General features: G+C 42.2%; 1 protein-coding gene and 1 long non-coding RNA gene across 5 annotated transcripts; one reads left to right on the top strand and one right to left on the bottom strand.

Moving 5' to 3' along the window:
• Positions 1–637: 637 nt before the first annotated feature.
• Positions 638–18,678, bottom strand: TRA2B (transformer 2 beta homolog). Of its 4 annotated transcripts, none has more exons than XM_028730835.2 (9): positions 18,415–18,678; positions 11,359–11,492; positions 10,133–10,385; positions 7,391–7,579; positions 4,395–4,510; positions 3,518–3,604; positions 2,870–2,950; positions 1,713–1,786; positions 638–1,187 (listed from the first exon to the last, which is right to left on the bottom strand). In XM_028730835.2, the coding sequence occupies exons 1-9, from the start codon at positions 18,448–18,450 to the stop codon at positions 1,177–1,179; spliced, it is 981 nt and encodes a 326-aa protein (XP_028586668.1). In that variant the 5' UTR covers positions 18,451–18,678; the 3' UTR covers positions 638–1,176. The 4 variants fall into 4 exon arrangements, with proteins under 4 accessions (XP_028586668.1, XP_028586669.1, XP_028586670.1 ...); XM_028730836.2 differs by having other exon boundaries at positions 10,181–10,385; positions 18,415–18,572; XM_028730837.2 differs by having other exon boundaries at positions 10,223–10,385; positions 18,415–18,572.
• Positions 18,574–19,925, top strand: LOC144327980 (uncharacterized). Its single transcript, XR_013393170.1, has 2 exons — positions 18,574–18,658; positions 19,534–19,925. It is a non-coding gene; the product is annotated as an uncharacterized LOC144327980 (long non-coding RNA).
• The last annotated feature ends 7,829 nt before the right edge of the window (positions 19,926–27,754 follow it).

Below are 27,754 nucleotides of genomic sequence, written 5' to 3'. Positions count from 1 at the left end.
TAAATTAAAAGGCCAGCAGGCAAGTTATTTAAATGCCTGGTTCAGAGTTAAGAGTTTAACATTTCTCATGTTTAATTGTGTGCAACTCTCAAGCTCTCAGGAGCACATATTTGTTGTCACCCAGCAACTGGGCACTGAGAATGTCTAAAGTAGTTTCCTCAATTCTAAAAATTGATTTCAGAGGATAAGATGGGTGAGAAATGGAGATGAACCTATTTTACTGGGGCTTTTATTTTGTGTAATAAAGCTATACATTTGATAGCACTGAAATAAGAGCTCCCACATAAACAGGAGGATTCAAAATGAAGCACCTGTGAAATACACAATACACTATTACATGTTAAGTGTATGTGAACTATTAATGCAGCTTTTAAAAACTGATGAGCTTGAAGTCGTCCCCCCGCCAACATACCCTTAAATACAGCACAAGAACTGTTTAGTCGGCTTTGCTCCTAGGGGAATAATTGCACATTAATGGACATGGAATGCAAACAATTTAGGGACTGTTTTGAAAACTGTTTTAACAACTGAATTTCCAGATCACCTTTATATCATAAAATACACGTTCCTTATCACAAGTTTCCAGCACTTACATCTGCTAATATGAAAAGCTTAACCTACTTACAGAAATAACAAGTTACAATGTGGATTTTTATTCATACTTCATATTACAGAAAGTATTTGAGAAAGGTTTGGGGTACAGAATTTTGGATACTGCTCTGAATTTGGTAAAGGTTTTATTCTTTCTCCGACTCAAACTTTGGCTAAGTAGGAGATATGGGCTTCAAAGTAAGTTAAAAAAAAACTTTATTATGCCACCATTTCAAAGCATATTACACAGGTTTTGTTCTTCAAAATACCTTGGAAACTGTAAAAAACAAAACAAAAACTGAATGAAGAACTTTGGACAATAGAAACCCTTCTGCAAAGCTCAGACTAAAACACATGCAGAAGACATACTGTTCTCAAAACATAACTTTGAACAAAGCACAAACTACACAAATATGCAGAATGAAACAGCATTTTAAAACTTCACCAAAAGTAGTCTCCATAAAAGGTGTAAAAGTCACCTATTCACTAGGCACTATTAGACTTGAACAAAAGTAACAAAATATTGTCCACAAGATTGCAATCTCAATGCACTGTCTGTAGCTACAAAGTTCTTTGTTTCACACTTCAATAGCGACCTGCAAGTAAAGAGATTGAGAGCTCCATTAGAAACCTGGGTGGGTTCCATTTCTGTATACTAAGTCTACATACACTGTTAATTCAAAAGCTGGACGCTTGGGGGCAGCAGGGGAAAAAACAGTTCAATGATCACAAGTACTTCCCCATGTAAATTAAATGGCTTGGATCCAGACTTGCTCTTCGGGGAGCGGCAAGATTCTTTCTGTTCAGGGAAGGGTGTCTGATATGGTGGTTCCTATTGGTGGGAGATGAGGCGATTTCTACCAATTCCCACACGTCATCCATGCCACCTTCCATTTTGTTCAGGAAAGTTCAATCCTCCAAGGCTATGGGTTTTTTGGGGGGGAGGGGCTTCAGGAGGAATTGACAAGTGTTGCCTCCTCCCTTATGTAGCTAAAGCACTCTGTTTGCAGAATACTACTCAAAGAATCCAAGCTTACATATTTTTTATTTTTAATGGAAGTATTAGTTAAGTTTAGAAAAACTTAATTGCAGAATATTAATATATTTAACTTGTAACTTACGAGGTGAATAGGATCGAGACCGGGAGCGAGACCTGTAGCCCCCCCTGCTGTAATAGGGAGATGGAGATCTTCGCCTGCAGAGAATGTAGCAATGATGATGGTTTAAGTTTACTTACACTACAGATGTTCATACACAACTTGTTCTAGTTTTGTCACCCGTACCCTTTGTATTTCATGCACACTAAGTATACCAACTAGATACCAGAACATGGACTTTACTGTGTTATACATTTGTTTTACAGTCCAACACTTACACACACAAAAAACTGCATTAGAAAAGTTAGAAACTAGTATATTCCGGTGCTCCCTTTCTAGTAAGAAATCTGCTTGTTCTTATGTCAAATATTAAAGCCATTGCAAATGCAGTCGGGATATTCAGATCATCCTTAATTAGCATGCCAATGAGACATACTGGTGAATGAACATGGAAACATTAAGACTGATCTATGCAATAGGGTTGTTGTTGTGTTTTTTTGCAAAAGCATCTCCATATGAGATAACTGTTTGTTTATATAATTAATTTTATACTATCATAGAGCATATCAAGATGGGATACATGTCTAAAATGAATGAATGAAATTTTAAAAAAATACAAAATAACCATTGAAGGTGCTGGTTAGTCATAGTAAAAATCAAGCAGCTGCAAAGGCTTGTTGGCACAGAAATGTCTTAAGAGACTTGTTATTGGAGTAAATTATCTGATTAAAGTTAAGTCACTGTCATTTTTGAAGTTAATTTAAATCAGACAATATAGGGCATGCTACTACTATGGACCAGAAAAAAATATATTCAAAATGAATGCAAGATCAATCTCTATCTTTATCTGAACTTAGATTTTGACTTCGGGATTCAAATGTTCTGTGGCACACTTTCCCACTGAAGTCTTCCCAATGATTATACTTCCTCACTGATAATTCCTTAGTACAAACAATACTTTTCTAAGTGTAAATCTTGACTACACTGAATGCTTATAAAAGGTGGGTGTTTCCAGAAGCTGTGCTGCTTAACAAATATTAACTTCCACAGCATCAACCTGCTTTATTGGTTTTGGAGGTACCATTTCCCCAGGTTTTCTAAACATTACTCAAGCAGGTCATTTCAGCAATATTTGTGTATTTTTTAAAAATAAAAAGGCATTAAATCTTTTTGTAGCATACCTGTACATCTGATCCCTGTCTTGGGCACCTCGCCACCCTCCTCCTCCTCCGCCACCACCTCCTCCGCCACCACCTCCTCCTCTGCAAAGACAAAAGCAGAACCATTTTTTGCACTTTTATTTACTGAATTTCACAAATGATATATGGGATTATTGGTCAAGTGACGTCTTACATGAAATACTTAAATGCAGCAAACATGTCAAAAAGATTCAAATGTCACATCAGTACTCCACATCAGTATTACAGCTGCAGTAAATTTTCAACCTTGAAAATTGTTCCAGTCAGTCATTTCCTGGTACTGGAGTACAAGTATGATGGAGAAATGTATTCACCAGTGCTTTTAAACCCATATCTGGATATGGATGCCAACAGGATTTTGAAAGCAACAAGGACCGAAATAGACTGACATCGTTGGAAGTCACAATTACAGATCAGAATAAAACTTCATACTTTAAAGCAGGGATGGGAAACATGTGACCCTCCAGATGTTGCTGGAATCCGATCGCCATTGTCCTTGACCATGGCTATGATGGCTGGGGCTGACAGGAGTTGGGATCCATCATCACTGGAAGGGGGCAGCTTTCCCATCCCTGTTCTAAAGGATTCATGCAATCTCATAAAGTAATAATTGGCAAAAAGTAGACTTACCTGTATGATCTGCTATAATAGTCACGGTCATCATAGCCTCCTCTCTCAAAACCTCTGTCATAGTAATCTCTCCGTCGGGAACTTCCACTGTAAGGAAACACACCATATATAGGTATACAACACAGGAAGTAAACACTGGGTGAAGCATCTAAGTAAATAGCATAATCTAGTAGGAAAGCAAAGGAGAGTGCATGCAAAGCATTTTTCACTGGTGTGACAAATGCCACCTGATCCCCTTCATCCATCTATTTCCAGATGCTCTATATGAGACAGGGGGAGAGAGACCCTGCTTTGGCAGGAATCCACGCTGGCTGCACCATAGCACTTTTAGACACCACACCACCCAAGTGCCCACCAAGAGCCATTTGTTTTAGTTCTAGGATTTTTTTTGGCTGGTTGGGCACCTTGCTTTTTTAACTGTGGCTTATTTGTGGTAGGGTGTAGGTGTTTTGCTTTGGGGGGTTTCTAAGCATCACCAGTTTTTCTTCTGTGAAATGGGTATTTTATGATGCCCACGACAGTCCAAATGTGCCAATGGCCCAAGAAGTCTGGGGACCCCTGCTTAGATTATAAGTCACAGGGCAGGGACTATTGTTTTTAAACTTTTGTGAATAACCTTGCAAGTGTTAAGAGACAACTACAAACTAACATGCCTTCCAAATTTCTGGAAGTTATACAACTAGTCTAAATCCCACTCTTTAGTGAAGAAATCAGATTCATATTTTAACTGCACAGATTTTAAATTCCCACATGCTAATATATAACACAAATAAAATACAGGTGATACTCTAATATTAGTTTGAAATCCTGGTTTTCAGTATTAAAAATAAAGTTAACTCTGATTATTTCTAGATTAAATATAGTTATAACAACTTACTAAGTAGGTCTCCCCATATAAATTCCAGGAGTAGGCGTGTGAGGCCTTTTTGTTATTGAGAAATCAACTCTGATCCTTCTTCCGTCAAGTTCCATTCCATTAGCACGTTCTTTTGCCTATAGGAGTTGAATTTTTTTAAATTGTAGAATAAAGCTGTTCTGAATTCAATTTAATTTACATCAAAAACAAGTTAGGAACAAACTTACTTGCATGGCTGGAAATGTATTTTACTAGGTACCCTTCTTTATTTACTGCACTAGGAAAAACTAGTCATGTTCACATCTATTTTGAAACTATTCTAAATACATACCACACTGCACCGTGGTTTTAGCTATGACCAGAGTTGGTTACATAAAATAGATGCACTGTTCACAGAAGCAGGGCCCTTGTTGTTTCCCAGTCACTGCTCACATACATTTTAAAAGAGATGAGCAGCAAATGGGACATACATGCACTCTGGGCATATCTTGGGCACAGGATGTCACTACACATGGATAGTATGCCTACTTACATGCATGCCACACAAATATAATGAGTGAAATTTCTGTTTACTGTTTCAGATAATCTGGAAGAGGACAAATCACAACCTAAACAGCAGGTCTCAGACTCCATCTACATGAACTTTTGAAATGCCCATGATTTGGGTACAATGGTTTTCCACCTTTGCTCATGCAAGAAATGTAAACTGGTAAGGCTGAGGTTCCACCAAGCAGCCCATGGAGCAGAACTATGTGGAATGCAGAATACTGCATCTGGAAATCTCAACTCTTTTCTTACCAAAACTGCATTAGTAAGAACACTTATGCAGAAAACCCCCACCAAATCACAAACCAGCCTACTCTGATTTTCATGAGTATATTAAGTTTTTCTGGTCTATACAGGGGAAGGTCTGGTGAAGAGTAGTGACTGGGACTGTGAGCTGAAATGCCTCCTGTTCAAATCTTATTTGTGTCATATATACATATATACAACAATCAAGCAATGAGAATTGGCCTTCTTTATGGGGTTGCTTTAAGGATTACTACTAAGAATGAATGTTCATGAAGAGATCTGAACATCTGAAATGTGTTACATAAATCCCAAGGACAAAAATCTATATAAATGAAGGACACCCAAGAAGACAACCCAAGAACTGCATTCCATCTGGCCTGTAGGAAGAGAAGCCCTGATATATAGTGACCATTTCTAGGCAAGGTGCTATTTCACTTGGGTTTATCACAGCCCTGTTAATAACAGCAGCAGTAGTACCGGAGAGTTTGAAAGGAACCACCAAGCAACTAGTTAATTTTTTGAACACCCTTCCTTGTGGAGGGTTCTCTCAGCCTCCTCTCTTCTCCCCTCTACTTGGGAGTCCTCTGGGCAGCTGCTGCCCTTGGGTCTCTGAGCTGACCCCCCCCACCCCAAAGAGAGGTGGCTCCTCACACTGCCCCAGAGGGGCCTGGGAATCACCCCCTGGGGCACCATTCAGCTGGGAGCTTGTTGCCAGAGCTGCTGGAACAAATGGCTGTGCAAGCCTTTGGGAAGCAGAGATGCGAGAGGAAGGGAGGGAAGGCAAGAGGAACAGAGGCCAGTGCTGCCTGCAAAACCCCTGACCATCATTCAAGGCACCCCAGTGGTGCCACGCCACACTGGTTGAAAACCACTTTCTTAGCCTAACCAGGGTTGTAGCGATGATAAAATACAAAGGAAAACATGTATGCTGTCCTAAGCTGCTAGAAGGGAGGACAGGATACAAATAAAAATAAGACATAACGCAAAGAGGCACATGGCTTGCATGACCATAAAAAAAAATGAGCTACCAACTCAAAACTGTATAGTTACAGCAACTACCGTATTTTTCTATTACACGCAGATTTTTTTCTCCTAAAAAGGAAGGGGAAATGTCTGTGCGTGTTATTGAGCGAATGTGGGGGGTCCCTGGAGCCGATTAGGGGAGCGCAGGAACAAAAACCAGCAAAAATCAAATCGTGCGTTGCGTCGGAGAGGGAAACCTGAAAAGGGGAAGTTGCTGCTTTCCTGCATTCTGCCTCAGGGTCTTACTGCCCACTCGCTTGTGTTTCATTGCTGTGTTTGCTCAAACGGAACAAAGAGCAGGCAAATCCCCTCCCCTCCAGGCAAGCAGAGGGGAAAGAAGAGGTCTTTCCTTCTAATTCCTCTCAGTGCTCCTCGCAGGCAGCCAGAAAACATGCAGGAGAGAGAGAGCTGGCTTCGGTTTGGGGAAACTTTTGCCTTTCTTTCCTCCCTTCCGTTAAATCCCTCTCCTGCATTCTTAGCCAGCTGCTTCTCTGCACACCCCTCTCATGTCCCTTCTTTGTTTTTCCTTCGCTCCCCACTTAAAATGTGGTTACAAAGCATAGATCCACATGGACCCTCAGGATCTTTGTATTGAGTCACCCCAAATTCACCATCAGATCACATAGCATGTCCATGGCTACAGCCTGCCCCCCCAAAATCACGCACCCACTGTTGCCTGGGGCTGCAATGGTGCAAAAACGTGGTTAAAAAGCATGGATCCACATGGATCCTCAGGATCTTTGGATTGGGCCACCCCAAATTCACCATCAGATCACATAGCAGCCTGCCCCCCAAAAATCACACACCCACTGTTGCCTGGGGCTGCAATGGTGCCAAAATGTGGTTAAAAAGCATGGATCCTCAGGATCTTTGCATTGAGCTACCCCAAATTCACCATCAGATCACATGTCTGTGGCCACAGCATGAAGCACAAAAATGATACACCCACTGTTTCATTCAGAATTTTTTTTCTTGTTTTCCTCCTCTAAAAATGATGTGCGTGTTATGGTCAGGTGCGTGTTATAGAGCGAAAAATACGGTAATTAGGATCCACCCTTGTTCAGGAAATGCATGGTTTGCAAAAGTAGGTACCTTAAATCACTTTCTTGATTCAAAACCTACTGACATTGGGAAATGTTAAAAACTTTATTAGCATGGGCTTTATTAGCATGAAATATTTTAGAGGAAAGACACTCACTTACCTCCTTAGCATCATCAACACTTTCAAAGTACACAAAGGCAAATCCTCTAGAACGTCGGGACTGCTGGTCATATACAATAGAAACATCAGCAATTGGGCCATATTTGGAGAATACCTCTCTCAGGTCCCTTTCTGTTGTGTACAAGCTTAATCCAAACACACCAAGACAACAGTTTGGGTCGGGATTTGCCTGTTTTTTAAAAAAAGAAGGAATTTTCATAAGAATTCAAGATGTCCCCCAAAATTGTTTAAATGCTTTGGGATACAATATAAAAATGTTATTCCAGTAAATTCAAAAAGCTCTAACAGGCCTAAGGGTTACCCTGCTGGGTAGGATTCCAGTGTCCTTCATTTTCTTTTCTCATGAGAGAAGAGAAGGTAGAAAAAAGGAAATCAAAATGTTGTCATGTTCCAGGCAGTCTTATACAGTGGTACCTTGGTTTTTGAACGCCTCTGTAGTCGAACGTTTCAGAACTCGAACACTGAAAATCCGGAAGTAAATGCCTCAGTTTTCAAACATGCTGTAACAGGAAACGCAGCTTCTGTTTTGAGTTTTCTGTATTGAGGCTTCCACTTTTCAAATGTTTCGGAACTTGAACCGTCTTCTGGAATGGATTACGTTTGAAAACCAAGGTACCACTGTACTTCATATCTGGCTGATGCACTTAAAGTCTCATTCATATACAGGTTCACTTAGAGAGCATAAACAAAAACAGGGGGAGGGGGGAACAAGCTATGAATTCTCATGTATGACAACCCTTTAGCCTCTGTACAGTGTCTTCCATGGCTTTCTGGTTTTGGTCAAGGAGCATTTCTGGGTTTAATATCTCATTTCCCTAAAATAATGTAAATCTCTCATTACATGTAGCCGTGTTGGTCTGCCATAGTCGAAACCAAATAAAAAAATTCCTTCCAGTAGCACCTTAGAAACCAACTAAGTTTGTTATTGGTATGAGCTTTCGTGTGCATGCACACTTCTTCAGATACAGTGGTACCCCGCAAGACGAACGCCTCGCAAGACGGAAAACCCGCTAGACGAAAGGGTTTTCCGTTTGCGAGTTGCTTCGCAAGACGATTTTCCCTATGGGCTTGCTTCGCAAGACGAAAGCCCATAGGGAAATCTCCGGGACAGCGGGGAAGCGCAGCGTGTCTTCCCCACTGTCCTCGGACCTCCTCCCGCCGCCCGCCATCGGAACAAAGCTCCGATGCCGGGCGGGGGGGCGGGAACGCGTTCTCCCGCCGCCCGCCATCAGAACGAAGCTCCGATGCCGGGCGGGGGGGGGGGCGGGAACGCGTTCTCCCGCCGCCCGCCATCAGAACGAAGCTCCGATGCCGGGCGGGGGGGCGGGAACGCGTTCTCCCGCCGCCTGCCATCGGAACGAAGCTCCGATGCCGGGCGGGGGGCGGGAACGCGTTCTCCCGCCGCCCGCCATCGGAACGAAGCTCCGATGCCGGGCGGGGGGGCGGGGACACCTTCTCCCGCCGCCCGGCTTCGGATGGCTTTCCTGAAGACTTGGGGTGGGAGGAGGGTTTTCCTTCCCACCGCCAACATTCAGAATGCTGTTCTGAATGTTGGCGGTGGGGAGGAAAAACCCTCCTCCCACGCAAGCCCCGGGAACAGAGGGAAAGCGCTGCGCGCCTTCCCCTCTGTTCCCGTACCTGTCCTGAAGGCTTGCGGTGGGGAGAAAAGCCCTTCTCCGCACCGCCAGCCTGGCAAGCGGTTTCCCTAGGAACGCATTAATTGATTTTCAATGCATTCCTATGGGAAACCGTGCTTCGCAAGACGAAAAACTCGCAAGAAGAATAAACTTGCGGAACGAATTAATTTCGTCTTGCGAGGCACCACTGTACACTGAAACAGAAGTCACCTTATATATAGTGAGAGGGTGGGGAGGGGTATTACTCAGAAGGGTGGTGGGAATGGGTGATTGGCTGATAGGTGTGCTAAACCTGTTGAGGACTGTTAACAACTGCAATTGATCTTACTGGAAAAAGCAAGGGGTGAGACTGGAAAGAGAAGTTGCTGAATTGCAACTTATTACCAAACTTAAAACCATGGAGAGACCTGGTCTGAATAGAGACATTGGATTCTTATCTCATTATACATGATAAAGCTATTTTTAGCCATCTCACCCATTGCTTTTTCCTGTAAGACCAATTGCAGTCGTTAACAGTTTTTCTAGAACATGTAATCCATTTAGTAAGAGTTGCTATGAGAAGAATCCAATTAACATCTTCTAATTGCACTCTGGGACTTCTAAGACCATCCTCCCCAATGCAATCTTTTGTGTCCCCTGAGGAGCTGCTGGAGAATGTCAGGGGACTGAAGTTTACCCTAATGTGTAAATTTCAAGAGCTCTCTCAAAGGAAGCACTTTCTGCTACCTCTAAAGAAAGCCCTGCAAAATGCAATACAACACACTGGAACTGATTCTGTAACCATTATTTTACCTGCACTGAATTATAAATACCAACCCAGCCATTAAGTCATAACTAACTAATCTAGACAAAATACACCATTCTTAGGGGGAAGTACCAATTTCTGCACAATGAAACAAAATAAATTAGAATAAAGCTTAGCTTAAAGGTTTCTCAAGCAGTAGAATAATAATCTTAAATATACAAGTTCAGGTTTAACCATGCACAAATATTAATACAAATGCAGTCTATACCCACAGTAAAATCCACCAAACATTTTAAATACCATTTGTGAGACATATTATAAATCAACTTAAAACTTTTACATGATTTCTGGGTAATTTGAAAACTTTAGAACCTCCAAAGACACACACAGCTGAATTATCTCTGGTCAACTGCTGCCATCCCAGCCTTACTCTGTTGCCAACATGACGACGCCGAGTAGACATAGGAGAATGGCTGTGACTGTGTCGGCGACGATAGTCGCGGCTGTAAGATCTGCTTCTTGACCTCCTATGGGATCGAGAACGTGAACGTGACCTCGTATAATGTCTGCGAGAACTCCTCCTTGATCTGGATCTGTAAATATGAAAACTAAGATTATGCTGAACTACAGGTGTCAAAGATGAAACTTGCATAGCATACAGAAGTTTCTAAGTCTACTGTATTTTTAGTCTTAATAACTGCCAGTCTGGGGTACAACTAATCAATGCGGCCTGCACTAAACATCGGACAGTCAATGGTAAGAAGGGATTTTAATAATCAGAACACTAAAACCCAAACCCTGTCCTTTGTTGTGACCATCAAGTTTCTGATGAAGGTGAGCTGTGGAACAGGGCCTGTGCTGAAGACCTTAATGCACAGGCAGTGAAGTTTAGAGTAAAAATGCAGAGCTATAGACGACTATCAGATTATTTAAATCAAAATGTTGGTATGTACATTGAGTCTCAGCCTGTTTGATTTCAGCCATGCAGTGATTGTGCCAAACCCTGCTTTCATTATATACAGATTCTCAATAGCCAAACCAAAATTTCCCAAGAGAATATCTATCTGAGAAAATTCCATTAGAATAGATATACAAAGCTTAACTGGAAGTTTGCAAGCGAATAGAAACAGGTTTCCAAAAGTGCTTCATCTGGGAGTCAGAAATACTTTTTGAAATACTGGTTATTCAACTAATGCCAGGGAAAGATTCCACATGAAGAAGTATCAATACAAGAATATGACACTTAGTAGATACCCAATGTAGTCTTAAATAGCAGGGTAAAAGAATGGCTAATAGGCTCGGCCAATGCCATGCCCCTACAATACAGCCATATGCTTGCTGAGACTATTCCTGAAAGAGGCCGCTTTCCGCAGAAAGCTTTACAACAACTCCTTGCTGCAATTGTGTCTTCAGGCTAGACAAGGCTACAACCTAATAATCTAGTCTATAATTGCACGACACACAAAATCCACATCAACTTACAGTCGTCTCCAAAACTTCTTTTCTTATCGATAAAAAACAGCATGGTTTTTAGACACACCAACCTCTTCCTCCAGACAGGCTTACCGAGATTCAGATCTTGATCTAGACTTTGACCTAGATCGCCTTGAACCTTCCTTGGACCTAGATCTAGCAGGTGAGTGTCTTGGAGACTTGCCGGAACCGTGAGCGCTTCCGCTTCTGGAAGCGGAACGGGACTCCTGCGTGTAGAAAAAAAAATAGTTTAGTTTAATGTGAATGCTACTTCTCCAGTACTTTATTCTAAACAAGCTCTGGTAAAAGGTATGAAAAACATTAATGATCTGTGTCTCCATTATGTGTCCGGGCAGTTGCCATTAGAACTGCCTAGATTTATGGGTATTTTGCACCTGTTAAGCACTTATTTTTTTAAAACCTGCATGTTTTTTTCTATTAAACAAATAATGCATGCATGTTTAGCAAAATATACAGGGACACATAAACAGACTAGTAATTACTTAGCGTAGTGCTTTCAGATTCCAGATTACTTCTTATCTTAACTTCATTTTTATTTCTTTTCTTCATTCTTCCGTTTCAAATTCTGACTTCTTTCATCTTCCCCACTTCACACAAATTGCTCAATATTCTATAAGTGGGACTTCTGGTCTGATAATTAGCATGCATTCACTTTCTTTTTTTTCAAATTTCAGCTTCACTTATTCCTGAGCTTCAAATAATTCTCATTTATAAAACTTGTCAAATGGCGACTTCCGCATTTTCCTTCTTCAACATTAACCTTAATAAAAAAAGAACAGGATGAAGAATATTTAAAACTCCAGGATAGATATCTAGTGCCAAGACTGAAACTAGAAAAAATGCTATGTGTTTGCACTATTTTAACTAGATATGCAGTTCTAGTATGACTTTCTTTTTCAAATGATGGCAATTCAATGGAAAATGATTGACCAGCTATGAATTTGCTAGTTATTCCTACTTCAAAATTAACGTGTAACCACTGAAATGATCTTAGACTGCAACACGAAAACTCCATGAACTCCATATGCCATTCCTCACATAAACATTAAGAAATTAGTAGTATGTCCCAAACTCAATTTACATACCTCTGCTCATGTTTGGTGTTATTCTTTTAAAAAGCATATAGAACTATTGAAAAGCCATACCAACCAGGTTTCAAAAAAATAATTTAAGACACTTCATTCATTAACAAGCCTATATTTGCAACTTATAGTAAGTAGACTGTACCCTAACCTCTACAACAATGAAGAAATGGAGAGTTCTATCTTGTTAAAATGACAACTCTAGTTTATGCTAATGTTTTATTAACCTTTGAACTTTGCACAACTGAAAACACTTCTGCACTTACTAGAATGTTTCTGTGCTCACAGATTCTATTTCTTAAGGAATTCTGAGAGCTTCCATGTTAACAGTAGGGATGAACTGTCTTAGTAGTAAAAGGATACTATCCAATCAAGTAGTTCTATTAGCTGAATGACGTCTGGTTGCGAACTGAACTTCCCCTCCCTCTCCTTTCCCACCTCCAGATCTGTTCTGAGTCCCCACCTCCACCATATGAAGCAGATTTGGGAAGAGCGTAGGTTGGTGGTGGTGGTAGTAGAAAGAAGTTCAGTTGCACAAATTGAAATCCTTGGGCTAATGGAGCTACTTAATTGGATACCGCTTAAATATTATTATTTTCTTTCTACATATGACAATGGCCCCCCAAATCCTAAAACATATGGATTGATGATATAGTAGTAAGATTTTACTGACAAAACCACTGATGAACATACTAGATGCACATGTACCATCAAAGGAAGTCTAAGGAAAATTAAAACAATGCATTATCATAATATGCAACTAGATGGTGTATTTTAACAACCTCTATATCAATTCTTAAAATAGCATAAACTATAAGAACACATTATGGACTTCCTCTGAAACGAAATGTGTTGGGATGGGGACAGACCACAACCTTGTCTTCAGGTAACTATTTTCATGACATAGGCTGGACACTTAAGCAAGTAATTTTGCTTAATGTTCTTCAATGTATATGGACACAAGAAAACAGAAATCCTCAAGTTTCACATTGCTGTCCTAAGGAAATCTACACTCTGTGCAATAGCTATTGGATTGTTTGAGTAGAGATTGTTACCATCATGCAGAATATGCAGTCTCAAAAATTTAATTAGTAGAAATGCTTGTTCAGAAAATATAAAAGCTGAATACTTGATTTGAAATCATATTGATTAAAGAAATCTATGCTCTTCTATTTAATGGGAAATCTATTCAGCTACAAATTGGCTACTCAAATAAAGAATCTGAGTTCACTACAGAAAGTATAAGGGGTTGATAAGCAACTAACATTCCCTAGATCTAGAAGTCAAGCATCATGACCTTTGGAGGTTTCTAGCCAGTGACATTATTATAGGAACAACTCCAAAGAAAATGAAAGATGATTTTAAATTAAGTGATTCCTACAACTCTAAACAGTATGATTTAAACAAAAAAGCAAAACATATAAAATGAAATATAATAATTTATTTGTATCCCACCCATCTGACTGGGTTGACACAGCACTCTGGGGGGCTTCCAACAGAATGTAAAAATCCAAACAACAAAATACTACCAGCCACTCATTATAACAACACTATTATCATTAATACAATTTCCTTTTAAAATACTATGCACATATTCTCCTGTTCAAATACCACTGAAAATTGTTAGGGAAGCACAGGAATGCCAAGATATGCTGTAGCAAGAAAATGGTTCCTAGATGCAGCATTTCTGCAAGATGGGAGCTATTTTCCCACTGCATAGATTTGTATTTTGCAAGAATGGATGTGGAATGCCAACTTGCTCTATTCCCTACATTGCTCTGATGATTTAAGTGAGCCCACAGAACTACCCTTTCTGATTGGAAAAGTTAACGGGCAAATCCCTCAATTTCTTTTCTTTTCTAGTCCTCTTGCCTGGAGAACATAGGGTGAACTAGTTTTATGGCAGAATGGCACATAAGGCATATTCTGGAAAACATCAACTTACATGTCAAAGCACACACTACTTAGTTGACATTCAGTTTATGCATAAATATTTCTTATGTCAGCAATCGTCTTATTAAATTGCAAGCTCTTCCTTATCCTTCATCAGGTAATGGCTCAATCACCCAATTCTTAGCCAAACCTTTCTTCCTGTAATTCTTGAAAGGTGAACTGAAACTATGATTCCTCCACAACACCCCCCCCATTCATACAGATCAAGGCATCAACTTCAAAGCATTAATCACTCAGGCAGATGTGCAACTTCTTGCACAACATTCCTTCTGTGCCATCTCAAGTTACTCAATCTTGTGTATTTACAAATCCAATCCAGTGGCTAAATCATTTACTGTATCTTCACCATATGAACAACTCCTATACAGTCATACCTTGGTTGTCAAACACCTTGGTACTCGTCCGTTTTGGTTCCTGGACACAGAAAACCTGGAAGTGAGTATTCTGGTTTGCAAACATTCTTTGGAAGCCAAACATCCGACGTGGCTTCCAATTGAGTGCAGGAAGCTCCTGCAGCAATCAGAAGCTGCGCCATGGTTTTTGGAAGTCGAACGGATTCCGTTCAACAACCAAGGTACAACTGTACTTCCATTCTTACTTCCCATGTTCCTGCTGCCACTTACACACTCCCTTCCCACAGTAATCTCTAGCCTGAGGTGATGGTAATTGAATTACCAGCAGTTTGGTAAAAGCGCAGTTCTTCCTTTTCTGCTACTCCAAGGAGTAGAAACTGCCACACAGTGAAGTCTTGGTCATGATCAGGGATAGGCAACCTAAGGCCCGTGGGCTGGATGCAGGCAAATCGCCTTCTCAATCCGGCCCACGGACGGTCCGGGAATCAGCGTGTTTTTACAGGAGTAGAATGTGTGCTTTTATTTAAAATGCATCTCTGGGTTCTTTGTGGGACATAGGAATTCGTTCATTTCCCACCCCAAAATATAGTCCGGCCCACCACATGGTCTGAGGGATGGTGGACTTGCCTACAGCTGACCCCTGGTCATGATGGTTCCTAGGCCTTTAACTAGAAATGCAGCATGTGAAGTTGTTTGCCTCTGCTATAGACTCGGTTTTAACAATGTATTCAGATCTAGAACCATTCAAATTTCCAGGAAAGTAACAACATTTTAACAATGAGTGTGATATTGCTACCATGTGGCCCAAATTGAAATATCACCACTCAAGCAGCAGCAACATTTGACTTGTTTCAAGCTAAATGTTCTTTAGAATGTGCCTCTTCTGTGAAGCTCATTCTCTTTCTGATGTAATCATACCCACAATACTCTGAATGTAATCTTTACTTTCCAAGTTCCCCAGTCACTGTATTTATTTTGAATAAAAAGCAAAAATCTATTTGCACTCATTTTTGCCCTATGTTTCAATCAACCAGTCTAACCAAGGAAAATAATGGTCTGCACATCTGCTCTGGTGACCATACTGATCAAGTGGGACACCCTTACTTTCTCCCTCCCAGAATGGCCAAATGTTCTTTAAGATTATAATCATGGTTTGTTTTTGTTTTTTACATCAGAGCTTGCTCGGGTTGATGCAAATGCACAGTGCCACGCTAAAAGAAAAGCTTGCACATTTGAAATATTTACTTGTGCCAATGTTCAACAGAGAAGGCTGGCACACTAATTTACAGTTGACCAACAATCATGTGGTATTTGATACTACAGGGCTGAATGGCAGCTATGATGAATTAACCAAGTGACAATTCACAGCCTTGTCCCACCCAACACCTGCATTATCATTCAAGTCTCTCAAAACCAAAACAACATAGATACAAAGCCAACTAGACTTTACATTCAGTATTAGATGGGGTCCAATCTAAACTGAACTGTAGTTTAAGGAAAATTTATCAGCAGGAAAAAGATGTGCATGCTACTGCAAGCCAGTTCCAGTGCCTATAGCCAAGTGATCAATGTAATTTGTAATGTTTGCCACATGCACACACTAATAGTTTTTGTTGTTGATGTATCCCTAAAAATGTAACATGGAAACAGTACCACTCTTTGAGCAATACTTTCTTTTCTTGCTGACCTCACCATCTCCGTCTCAACATGGGAGGTAACCACTTTGTTAGAGGGAATTTATAGCTCACACAAGCATAAGTGCATCAGAAATGGGAAGCAAACAAACTAGAAAGGTTTCCTCTCCTTAAGTCATTCCTTCCTAGCTCTGTTGTTTTTGTGCATACATGAACACGAATCTCTATGATCATAGAATCTCTTTATGATCAGAGTTAACAAATTATCATAACTTTACCTTCAGCAATTTACCAGCTGACTAGCTCCCATCTGAAAGAGTCTCAATCAATTCATGCAATGCCCAATAACACGAATAAATTGCACACTCCTTTACAGTTAGCAGCTGTTTGTGCAAGATTAATATGGCAAAAGAGACTATACATTTGAACTGGAAGTATACTTGGCCATTTTACTTCTTTCATAGCATTTGTGGGTTCACTTCTTCCCCCCTCCATCACTTGCTCATTCCCTCTAAGCAAAAAAGTGACTTTTTACAATGCAGCTTTCAACAGAAGCCAACTCACAAAACAATCCAATCCACCAAGCCTGAGGAGGTGTGGATGGAGCAGTGGTATCCCTTTAGCCAGTACTGCCTGTGGGAGAACATCACAGCAAGGGATGTCCTACTGCATCTGCCCAAAGGTGGTAATCAGAACAATCCTCAAAGGTAATCAGCACAAGGTAATCCTCCTTCCTCAAAAAAAGTTGGGTGTTTTGGAGCCAAGCATCACATAATTCACTGGATGATGGGATTGCAACAGACCTGACTTGCACCCATTTGCTGTGATACTGGAAGCTGGCATAACAAAGAGGCAACCCCACCTCCTTTCTGCTTGAATGGTGAAGCTGTGGCTCCCACCACGGAAGCCAGGGGTCTAAAATGCCTCCTTGGCCTACAGTCAAGAGAACCTGTAAAGTTGGTCTGTATAAGCTACAGACATCACTATATCATACATTATCACTTGATGCACACACTCAAAAGTATTTTCTTGCATAAGCTTTTATGCCTCTGCATGAAATTCAGCAATATCATTCCAGGACTGGGGTCTTTATTACTGCTTATAACACACATAACCTAAAGAGCACAGTGCAACTTGAAATGCAGATTCCAGCACTTTGACCAATTAGCTCAACGAAACCTAATGCTCCACTTATTCTAAAGTTCCCGTTCAAAAAAGTACCTTCCATTAAGCATTTAGGGTACCCAAGTTAGCCTGTTGAATTAGAAAAGTTCTTTTGCACTTTATTATGGCATAAGGTTTTGTGGACTTCATGAAAGCAAAAACCGCAAAAAAATGTTTTCATTCGTTAAGATACCCTAAGGTTTTGGCCTGTTTATTTTAAATAAAGTACACTGGAAGCTATTCGATAGCCAGAAATTTGTTCCACGTGAAATGCTGAGTGCGACCGTTAAGCTCAACGTAGAAGCGTCACGGGAACGATCCCTTTGCCATCCAGGCCAATCGAGACTGGTGCAGCTATCCTCTCCGCACGCCCGGGTGCAGAGTCCCAAGCACGTTAGCAAGGCTGCGGAAAGGGCCGGACTCTTTCCCGCGTTAGCCTCTTTCTGGGTTGAAGCATCGCCGGGGCCAGAGCCCTGCCACTTTCTCTCCCTCTCTAGAGGGAGCCGCAGCCGAGGCGACGAAGGCGCTTTTCGCATCCCCGCTCCTCTTAAGTCCTGCGCGGCCATTTTGTCCCCGCGGCGGCGCGCTCATTCGGGTCACCAGCCCCAAGATGGCGCCGGGAGTGGGGCTCGCCGCGGAGCGCTACGTCAGAGCGCAACCGCTTCGCAGGAAACGGCGGGCCATTTTCTCGCGCCAAACCGACACGCAGCGCGATAAAGTGGCGGGGGGGGGGCGGAAGGGAGATAAGCAGCGGGTGCCGCTAAGCCGCTTCCCGCCTCCTCATTCCCCGCCCCGCGTGTACCTTCATCCCAAAGGCAGTTTTTTTCGCGCCCGGCCCGGAGGAGTGGGGGGGAGGGGGAGGAACGAACTAAAAACAAGGCCCGGCTCCGTCTCTCCACCAAGCGGGCCGCCTATGCTGCGCTCCCAGGCTCTGCGTATTACCCGCTCGCCGTAGTTCTGCTCCCCGCTGTCGCTCATCCTCCCGCCTCGCAGCGCTGGACGCCGACCGCGGTTGCTACAGCCAAACCGTCCGTTCGCGAGCCTTCTCCGCAGAGGAAGTGACGACGTCACAGAAGCCCCGCCTCCGCGCGAGAGCGAGCGCCCGCCGTCTCGCTCGGAGCTTCCGGCGCTAGGAGGAGGGCGGGGGAGAAGCGAGCCTGCCCCGCGATAGTTGGTGGCGCTCGGCGTAAGTGATCGCCCTGCCGAGTAGCTGTGACCAGTTCAGCACCCGCGCGCGTGTCGTCTGTGTGCTCGCGCGGAGGGGTTGGGGGTCGTCTCCCCTGTGTTTTACTTCGCAGTCACCGTTGTTTTGAGTTTCAATACCATTTTATAAACTCGTGGCCTTGGTCTTTGCTATTGTGAACACTCTTGCTCGCCACCCCAGTCTTGAGAGTTGCGGGATTCCAGGGGTTCGGTTTCCTTGTCTTACAAGAATTTCAAGGTCTCAAATATAGAATAAATACTCATAAATGCACACATATCTAAATATATGAGCCATGTGTCTGAAATAGTATGGGAGAGCAATCCTGAAACCATTTTGACTCTCCCAGTGATCTCAAATATTCCTCTGCAGTAAGGGAGGCAAATGGAGAAAGCCTTCCCATTGTCTTTTTGCTTGCAAATCCTGTCTTAAGGGCGTATTTGTGTATGAATAGGGTGAGCCTGTGACCTGGATTCAGATCCTAATAATATTAAACATCACAAAAGAATGGCCAGACTACCCAGGTAATGCAACCAGTGACCATTATTAGGTATCCTGGCAGGCAGGATTTTTGCTGTGGATCGCCTCCTGTGATGTACGTATGATGTTTTTGGGGGCGGTCTTGGACTACAGAGTAAGCAACAGTTCCTTTAATAAAGATCAGGCTTATTAGCCACTTTGCTTCTAAATATACTATGGTTGGCCTCTGTTGTTTTCTCCTACCGATAGGTAACCCACTTATACGGAAAAACCCATAAGGGAAAGGGAGCAGTTTTTCTTATAACACTTGGAATGAGGGATAGAGGAGAGAGTGGTACCTTTAGGATATACGATTTACTTACATACTGTGCTTTTTTCAGGGGATGATGACAACTCGGGGGTATGCATACCCCTAAACATTTTGTGAATCTTTGTACTTTTGTCTCCACCCCCATCGTTCTACCCGGACACTGAGGTCCAGCACCAAGGGCCTTCTGGCGGTTCCCTCACTGCGAGAAGCCAAGTTACAGGGAACAAGGCAGAGGGCCTTATCGGTAGTGGCGCCTTCCCTGTGGAACACCCTCCCACCAGATGTCAAAGAGAACAACTACCAGGCTTTTAGAAGACATCTGAAGGCAGCCCTGTTTCGGGAAGCTTTTAATGTTTGATGTATTATAGTATTTTAATATTCCTTTGGAAGCCGCCCAGAGTGGCTAGGGAAGCCCAGCCAGATGGACGGGGTATAAATAATAAATTATTATTATTATTATTATTATTATTATTATTATTATTATTATGTCTATTTACTGTATTTATTTTTCCTGATTTGAACTATAAAATGATGATTTTCTTGAGTCAAAATGAGAGTACCCCTAAACATTTTTAAAGAAAAAAAGCACTGCTTACAGATATACAGTGTGTAAATCCCCCTGGATTTATGGGGTGCTATTCCCTGGCCATACATCTTTTGAGTCATAAACAAGCAGTTGAACTGCTGAGGGCTGGAGAGGTTATGATGATTCCTCCTCAACTACTGCCACTGGCTGTGGACTGCTTGTGATGTCACAAAAGCACATGGGAGCTGAGTAGCTATATAAAGGTGGACCAACACACACACACACACACATACATATATACATACACACAACCTGAGCCTATGATGGAGGGGCTCTCAGCATCAACATTTCAAGGAGGTCTTGCTTCTACCAGTCACAGCCTTGGAATCCAAAGAAATCAAGCATGGGTCTTACTCTCTGGCTTCTGCCTGCTTCTAGCCCAGGTGACAGGCACACAGCTCTGGCCTTTGTCTTTCTAACTACCAGTCAGGTGAGGGAGGGCCCCCCTACTCGCTTGTCCTCTGACACAAAGCCACTTCCTTTGTTACACTAAGGACACTACTTAGGGCCATAAACTCACAGCAATACTTTGGTATCCTGGATAACACCTGTCAGAAACCAAGATCCAACCTTCAAACAAATCATGTTGAACTGGGTTATAAAAAGTAATTGAATGGCAAAAATAGGACATTTATTTATTCATTAATCCATCTTTCATCAATAGAACTTGGGGCTCTGAAGGTTCCCATATAGGCACTGAGGAGACTCGCATGTGCTTCGCTTCATTAAGGTTGTTGCATAATGTGCAGTCAGCCCATATTTCCAAAGATAGAATAATATACACATCAGCATTGTATGGCACAATCTCCCTTAACCTAGTGCCCTCTAGAAATTTTGGACAACTCCCATCAGCTTATCCATCTAAGGCAGGTAGGCAGTCTTTTTTCAGCTGCAGTCCCATTTTACTCTTTCTACCACACTATCCCCGCCCCTTTTCTCTCTCCCACTCTGCCCAGCAAGTTACTGGAGAGGGGACAGATTGTCCTTGAAAGAGGTCTGAACTTGCAGATGATTTTTTAAATTAGACTGAGGCTTACAGGCTGTACAGACCTGATCTAAGAAATGGCATACAGAGGCCTTAAGGACATCTTGTCCCCTCCTTGAGTGCTTTTGCCTGGTTAGGATGTTCCCTTAAATGCCATTGTGCCTTTTGTGTAACTGGATAGAGTAGGTGGTGGTGTAGAAATTTCTGGAATGGAGCCCACTGTACAAAGTAAGAGTCACATTCATCACTCTGTTCCCCATTTTAACTCCCCACTCCCTGGCATGTGTTACCTGGGATGTTGACACAAAGGGCTGCAGCCATTGAAAAATACCTTACCCCCTGGGTTTATGGGGTGCTATTCCCTGGCCATACATCTTTTGAGTCATAAACAAGCAGTTGAACTGCTGAGGGCTGGAGAGGTTACAGTGGTGCCCCGCAAGACGAATGCCTCGCAAGACGAAAAACTCGCTAGACGAAAGGGTTTTCCGTTTTTTGAGTCGTTCCGCAAGACGAATTTCCCTATGGGCTTGCTTCGCAAGACGAAACGTCTTGCGAGTTCTTGCAAGTTTGTTTCCTTTTTCTTAAAGCCGCTAAGCCGTTAATAGCCGCTAAGCCGCTAATAGCCACTAAGCCGCTAATAGCCGTGCTTCGCAAGACGAAAAAACTGCAAGACGAAGAGACTCGCGGAACGGATTAATTTCGTGTTGCGAGGCACCACTGTATGATGATTCCTCCTCAACGGCTCCCACTGGCTGTGGACTGCTTGTGATGTCACAAAAGCACATGGGAGCTGAGTAGCTATATAAAGGTGGACCAACAGAAAAGCCAAGGCAAAAGCTCCCCACCCCCCAAGATAACATAGTGGGCAACAGCTGTGGCATTCAGCACTGGACAGTCTACTTCCAGTTGGAGACAAACTGGCAAATGGATGGTGGCGATCATCCAGCTGTGGAGCAATGAGAAGGCAAGTTTGCTTGCTGAGTGGGATTGCAGCTTAAAGGCAGCTGATACCCACAGTTGGAAGTTTGCTGATGTCTGGCAGTGGACCTGGTAGAAGCTGGTAGATGTTGGTGAGTAGACACCGGTGAAGTTTGCATTTGAAAGCCAGTGGATGCCGCAAGGCTGAAGCAGGCTGATGTTTGTGTGTGTAAGCTGGCTGAAATTCACCTTTGGAAGCTTGTTGACAGCAGCTGTGTGGATATTTGTGGATTGAAGCTGGGTGTGTATGACTGGTGAGTAAATGTGTGTGTGAATGGGAGGTTCTGAATGTGGTCAAGGTAAATGGTGCTTTTTAGGAGTGGCGTAGGTTGCCCTCCATATAAGACCTTGTTGGGAATTATGCATTTCATGGGGCGGGAGGTTGTCCTCCAGGTGCACAGTGAATGGATGAACCAGTGGAAGTTGGCAGGCTGATATCAGGGATGAAGTTGCCAGGCAGAAGCCAGTGGAGGTGCCTGGGTGATGCTGTCAGATGGCAACTATCCTCACAGTTCCTGTGTTTGCCATTTAGGGATGTCAAAAGCCTGTGCAGTTTTCCCTACCTGTGAGAGGAATGAAGAGAATGGCAAGGCTGAAACAAGCCACCTTCTATTTCTAAATAAATGTCTTTCTAAATACATTTAAGTAAGTAGTGTTCATCTCCAATATGGATAATGGGAGGCTGTGCAGATGCTTCCATAGCTGCTGCTGTTGGCTACCAACTCCTGGTGATATCACAGGTTAAGTATACCAGTAATTGTTCATACTGAAATGGAGAATGCTTATGTGTATTACTGAAGGCTTTAACATGGGGTTTTTCCATGGGGCTATATTGAAGTAAGGGACGCGGGTGGCGCTGTGGGTAAAACCTCAGCGCCTAGGACTTGCCGATCGTCAGGTCGGCGGTTCGAATCCCCGCGGCGGGGTGCGCTCCCGTCGTTCGGTCCCAGCGCCTGCCAACCTAGCAGTTTGAAAGCACCTCCGGGTGCAAGTAGATAAATAGGGACTGCTTACCAGCGGGAAGGTAAACGGCGTTCCGTGTGCTGCGCTGGCTCACCAGATGCAGCTTGTCACGCTGGCCACGTGACTCGGAAGTGTCTGCGGACAGCGCTGGCTCCCGGCCTATAGAGTGAGATGAACGCACAACCCTAGAGTCTGGCAAGACTGGCCCGTAAGGGCAGGGGTACCTTTACCTTTACCTTTATATTGAAGTAAAAGAATAGGACTCCAAGTTCCTAAGTGTTGTTTTCTAGTAGCTAACACCTGGGGAATTTGCAATTCAATAGCCTTCCATCTTGGAAGGGTGGTGGCTGAGTCTTTTTTTCTCAGGCTCTGTGGGAGTAAGGATGTAAATGAAGCTCTCCAGCAGCACACAGCCTCAGGCTAATGGAGGCTGTAAGGAGACACACACCCTTGTTTCCACATCTGTTTGGAAATGCAGTATCTTTTACAGTCGTACCTTGGTTTTCAAACAGAATGTGTTCCAGAAGTCCATTTGACTTCCGAAATGTTCAGAAACCAAGGCGCAGCTTCTGATTGGCTGCAGGAGCGTCCTGCAGCCAATCGGAAGCCGCAGAAGCCGCGCTGGATGTTCAGCTTCTGAGGCAAAGTTTGCAAATTGACATACCTACTTCCGGGTTTGCGATGCTTGAGTTCCAATTTGTTCGTGAACTAAGCTGTTAAAAAACCAAGGTACAACTGTATTTCTAAGAAGATGAACTTGTGCTGGACTTGCACAAGACAGTGTGTGCAATTATTTGGATGCATCTGATGTTTTTGTTCTGTTTTGAATAAAGTTCTGCAAGTATAGTTTTGAATTGAACAAATGGGTCAGACAAATTTTATTCCAAAAGGAGTCAGTTTTTATGCTTCCAGCTGCTTCAAGCTATGCAATATTAATATCGGCAATAGTCACAAATGGACATAGTGGCTGAGGAGAAAGAGGCAGTTACTAGTGGAAGGAGGGGGAGGGTGCAGCCTTGGTTTTCAAATGCCTTGGTTCCTAAACACCTAAAAACCAGAAATAAGTCCTGGGTCTTTCCATGTCATGTCAATGCGGTCATGTCACCCACCGTCTCAGATTTTGATGAAACTTGGTGTACACCCTTCCCTTATGGTTGAAAGAAACCCGCTTAAAATTTTTCCCTCCATCTCAAACGGTTTGGCTATCGGGAAGTGACTCCATTGAATTTTCACAATGGATTTCCACAGATCGAACACACTTGATCAAAACCACTTCAACACTAGATGAGTTCATTGATAACCTAATAGACAAAATAGAACATTTGATTCCTCAAATGATTCTTGTACTTTGCATCCTGTGGTAGTGCATTATAAAAGTCCTGACGGAGAGAATATGATCTCGTCCCATTGCATTGTTTCTGATGATTTAAAGCATGATGTGAATATGGTATACAAAACTCAAGAAATAGTTTTGAAATATATAAAAGATAAATTTCCTCACATCAAACAGATACACTACTTTAGTGACGGCTGTGCAGCATGGTACAAAAATAAGTTCAACTTCCTAAATCTCTGTCACCATCGGGAAGATTTCCAAATAAATGCATAGTGGTCGTGGCAAGTCAGAATGTGACGGTATTAGTGGAACTACAAAACATCTAGCTAGAAAAGAGAGTCCTCAGAGACCCCTTGACAAGCAGAGTACTACTCCAAAAACATTTTTTTTTTATTTCTGTGACAAAAAAATTGTAAAGGTCAAATTCCATTATACTGCAAGGGAAGACATAGACATAATCTGCTTTTCCCTCGAAACCTGTTTCAGAGACATGCAGACACTCCCTGGAACTTGCAGTTTCCACAGCTTTAAACCACTCAATTCTACAGGCACAAATGAAGCAAGAAGCATGAGCATTGATAAAGAACCCTCCCTCATTTTAAACCTGAGGAGCCTCCCCAAACTTCCCATGAATGCTGATGATCTGTATCCTGCATGTTCTGTCGCTTGCAAGTATGATCATTTGTGGTACTTTGGAATGATATCGGAGATTAATCAAGATGAGGGAGATGCTTTTGTAAAATTTCTTCACCCAAAGGGACCTTCACCTTCATTCTGCTGGCCTAGCTGTGACGATTCTTGCGCATTACCATTTCCTCATATGCTTGGTATTGTACAACCCCCACTGGCAGAAAATACTTCTTTCCTGACAAGTGTATGGCGTTGATGGAAGAAAAAATGGAATGGTGATACTGAGGCTACAGCAAAGAAACTGAGGAGCACTGAACTTGTAAGGTAATCAACTGTGATAATAGCACAATCTGTTATGGTAATTTTTTACTTTAATTTTTTACTTTAGTTTAATTGTTGTCCTTATTGTTATTAATGTATCTGCTGTCATAAAACTGCCACATTGTGAATTATGCCTCAATATATTTAACATAAATGTTAAAAAGTCTTCATGCATCCATTATTTCAAGATGGCACGCAAAAATCATTCTTTTTCCTTTCTTTGGTATGCAATAATATCCTGAAAAACAAATTGGGGATCATTTAATGTTGCATAATGGAATATAATGCATAATTTTAAATTCTTTTAATCTTTTTCTTGCTAGGTCTTATTACCTTATTTGCCAGCATTTAAAGTTTCTGACCGTTTTTTTTTAATTGATTTCCCGATTGCCAATTTTCATAACTTCAAATTCAAATATTCTCAAATTAAAACAAGTGTGCACTTTCATGGAAAAAACTTATAATAACTAATATTATGTTAATTTTTATGATGAACAAATTTGTTTCATTAATTTTTTCTATTACAGCTATGGATTGTAGGAAAGTTATACCCAGTAGCCATTTTTCCCCCACGATGCCCAAAAAACGTAAACTTTTCATTAGAAGGAATAAAAAAAACCATAAATTTTATTCTTTGTCGGGAAAGAGCATTTCTTTGCAATAATTTTCAACATCAAAACTTTGGGTTCCATCATACTCATATGCTGAAAATTGAGGTTTTCCACCAAAAAAAGTACATTTATATATATTTTAAAGGCATTTATAAAATCTTTTGAGTGCTGGTGTATTTTTTCCTAAAATCCTCATCTTCTTATTGAGCTCTGTGTAAAATTTCAAAGAGAATCAATGGTTATGGTGAAGCCTTATTTACCTAGGGATCCATCAGCCACGCCATCCCCGGACCTTGGAGGGAACAAAAGTACCAGGAAAGCAAAATCTTCTTTGGAGAAAAAGTTTATTGAAATCTGTGTAGAGACAATCTGTACACAGAGACAGCCAGCTGGATAGCTCCTGAAAATACACTGGCTGCAAAGAAATACGCATCTACAGACTTTTTTATACTTTCTGAGCACTCTTCCCCCTCCCATACCTTCTCAAATTATTCCCTTACATGGCACATCTATATTGCTTGCTAAACACATTTTATTGCTTGCTAAACATTCCTGTCTTTCTGCCAGCTAAGCATTCCCTCCCCTTTCCTTCGTACACGTGTCTTCATCTTTGCATTAGTAAGCATAAGACAGGAAAAGGGACCTCTTTAGCAGGCCTGGTTAAATTTGCAGACAACAGCTATAATGTCCTTGCAAGCTAACAGGGTAGGAAATGGACTTTTGACCTGCCAGCCAAATTTAGTAGGTCTGGTTAGTTACTGCTAACAGTAGCGGTTTCTTGCTAGCTGACTAGGCAGGAAACGACCTCCTGACCTGTCTGATTAGATATAGCAAGCAACTGCTGTCTTTGCTAACTGTTTAACCACAATTGCAGAAGTAGGATTAACTCAGAGACTTAGGAATATGGTGAACAACTCTTCTTAGGTACAAAGTACAAGGCACAGAAAATATTGAGAGAAACCTTTCCCATCTCCCTTTACTCCCTCCTCTTCTTTTGAACAATCTATTACTTAGATTCGTTCTGGGGTAGGGGTCTATATTCTCTCATTACAGCAATCACGCGAGGTCCCATCATGCGGGACATCATCTTCTCCATCATATTTTGCATACATTGCATCAAGCAGGGCATACAGAAGCAGAAAAGCAATAGAAGCATTATTGGGCCTATCACCATAGTAAATATCCTCCCCATCCATCCACCTGGGAAGATGCCGTCCAACCAAGACATATCCCAGCCCTCCCAGGTTTGTACAGGGACATGTGCTACCTTTTCAATGCTTGCTGCCAGATCACGGATAGCCTCGCCATGGTCTGAAATGTTGAAGCAACATGCTCCATTTCAGCCATTTGTAACCACCTATTGTAGGGGTTATGGGCACCCCACTCAGTCATCAAATGGGAAATGTCGGCAAGGGAAGTCGGGGGACTTTTTCCTGCCTGTGCCAATACACATGTGGGCTCTCCAACTAAAAAGAAAAGGAGAATCATCAAAGGTATAGATGGATTACGTTTCCTCCCACAAATACGGTACCGTTCATGCCAACAAAAATACAGGAGCATCCAAACAAGCAGGCCGGTACATATCACTCCTACCCACCATCCCCAATATCTCCATGGTTCCTCCCACCAATATTCAGTCATGGTGGGTATCGTGTCAGTCACTCAAGGGTATGTGTGTAACTACCTCTAAGGCCCACTGGGTGTATGGTACTTCGATGAGTGGGAGAAAGAGAAGCACCTCCTGGAGGGGGGTTTGGTGAGAAATAAAAAGCAACACACCCACAAGAATAGACTGCTGCTAAAACTCTAGCCTGGTGAGGAGTCAAATGCCCAATGGGGTGGTCCCCTTCCCAAATTATTGTAAGTCTCGCTCTGTCCCTA

This window comes from Podarcis muralis, chromosome 6 (genome assembly GCF_964188315.1).
Source record: "Podarcis muralis chromosome 6, rPodMur119.hap1.1, whole genome shotgun sequence".
NCBI lineage: Eukaryota > Metazoa > Chordata > Lepidosauria > Squamata > Lacertidae > Podarcis > Podarcis muralis.
The sequence above is the reverse complement of the archived record's forward strand: the minus strand, read 5'-3'. Positions and strand labels throughout refer to the sequence as shown.

Coding starts and splice junctions, on each gene's coding strand:
- TRA2B (XM_028730835.2), bottom strand. CDS start 18,450: ATGAGCGACAGCGGGGAGCAGAACTACGGCGAGCGG. Junction 7,580..10,132: donor TCAAATTACCCAGAAATCAT/GTAAAAGTTTTA, acceptor TTTAAAAAACAG/GCAAATCCCGACCCAAACTG. Junction 4,511..7,390: donor GTGTTGATGATGCTAAGGAG/GTAAGTGAGTGT, acceptor CAACTCCTATAG/GCAAAAGAACGTGCTAATGG.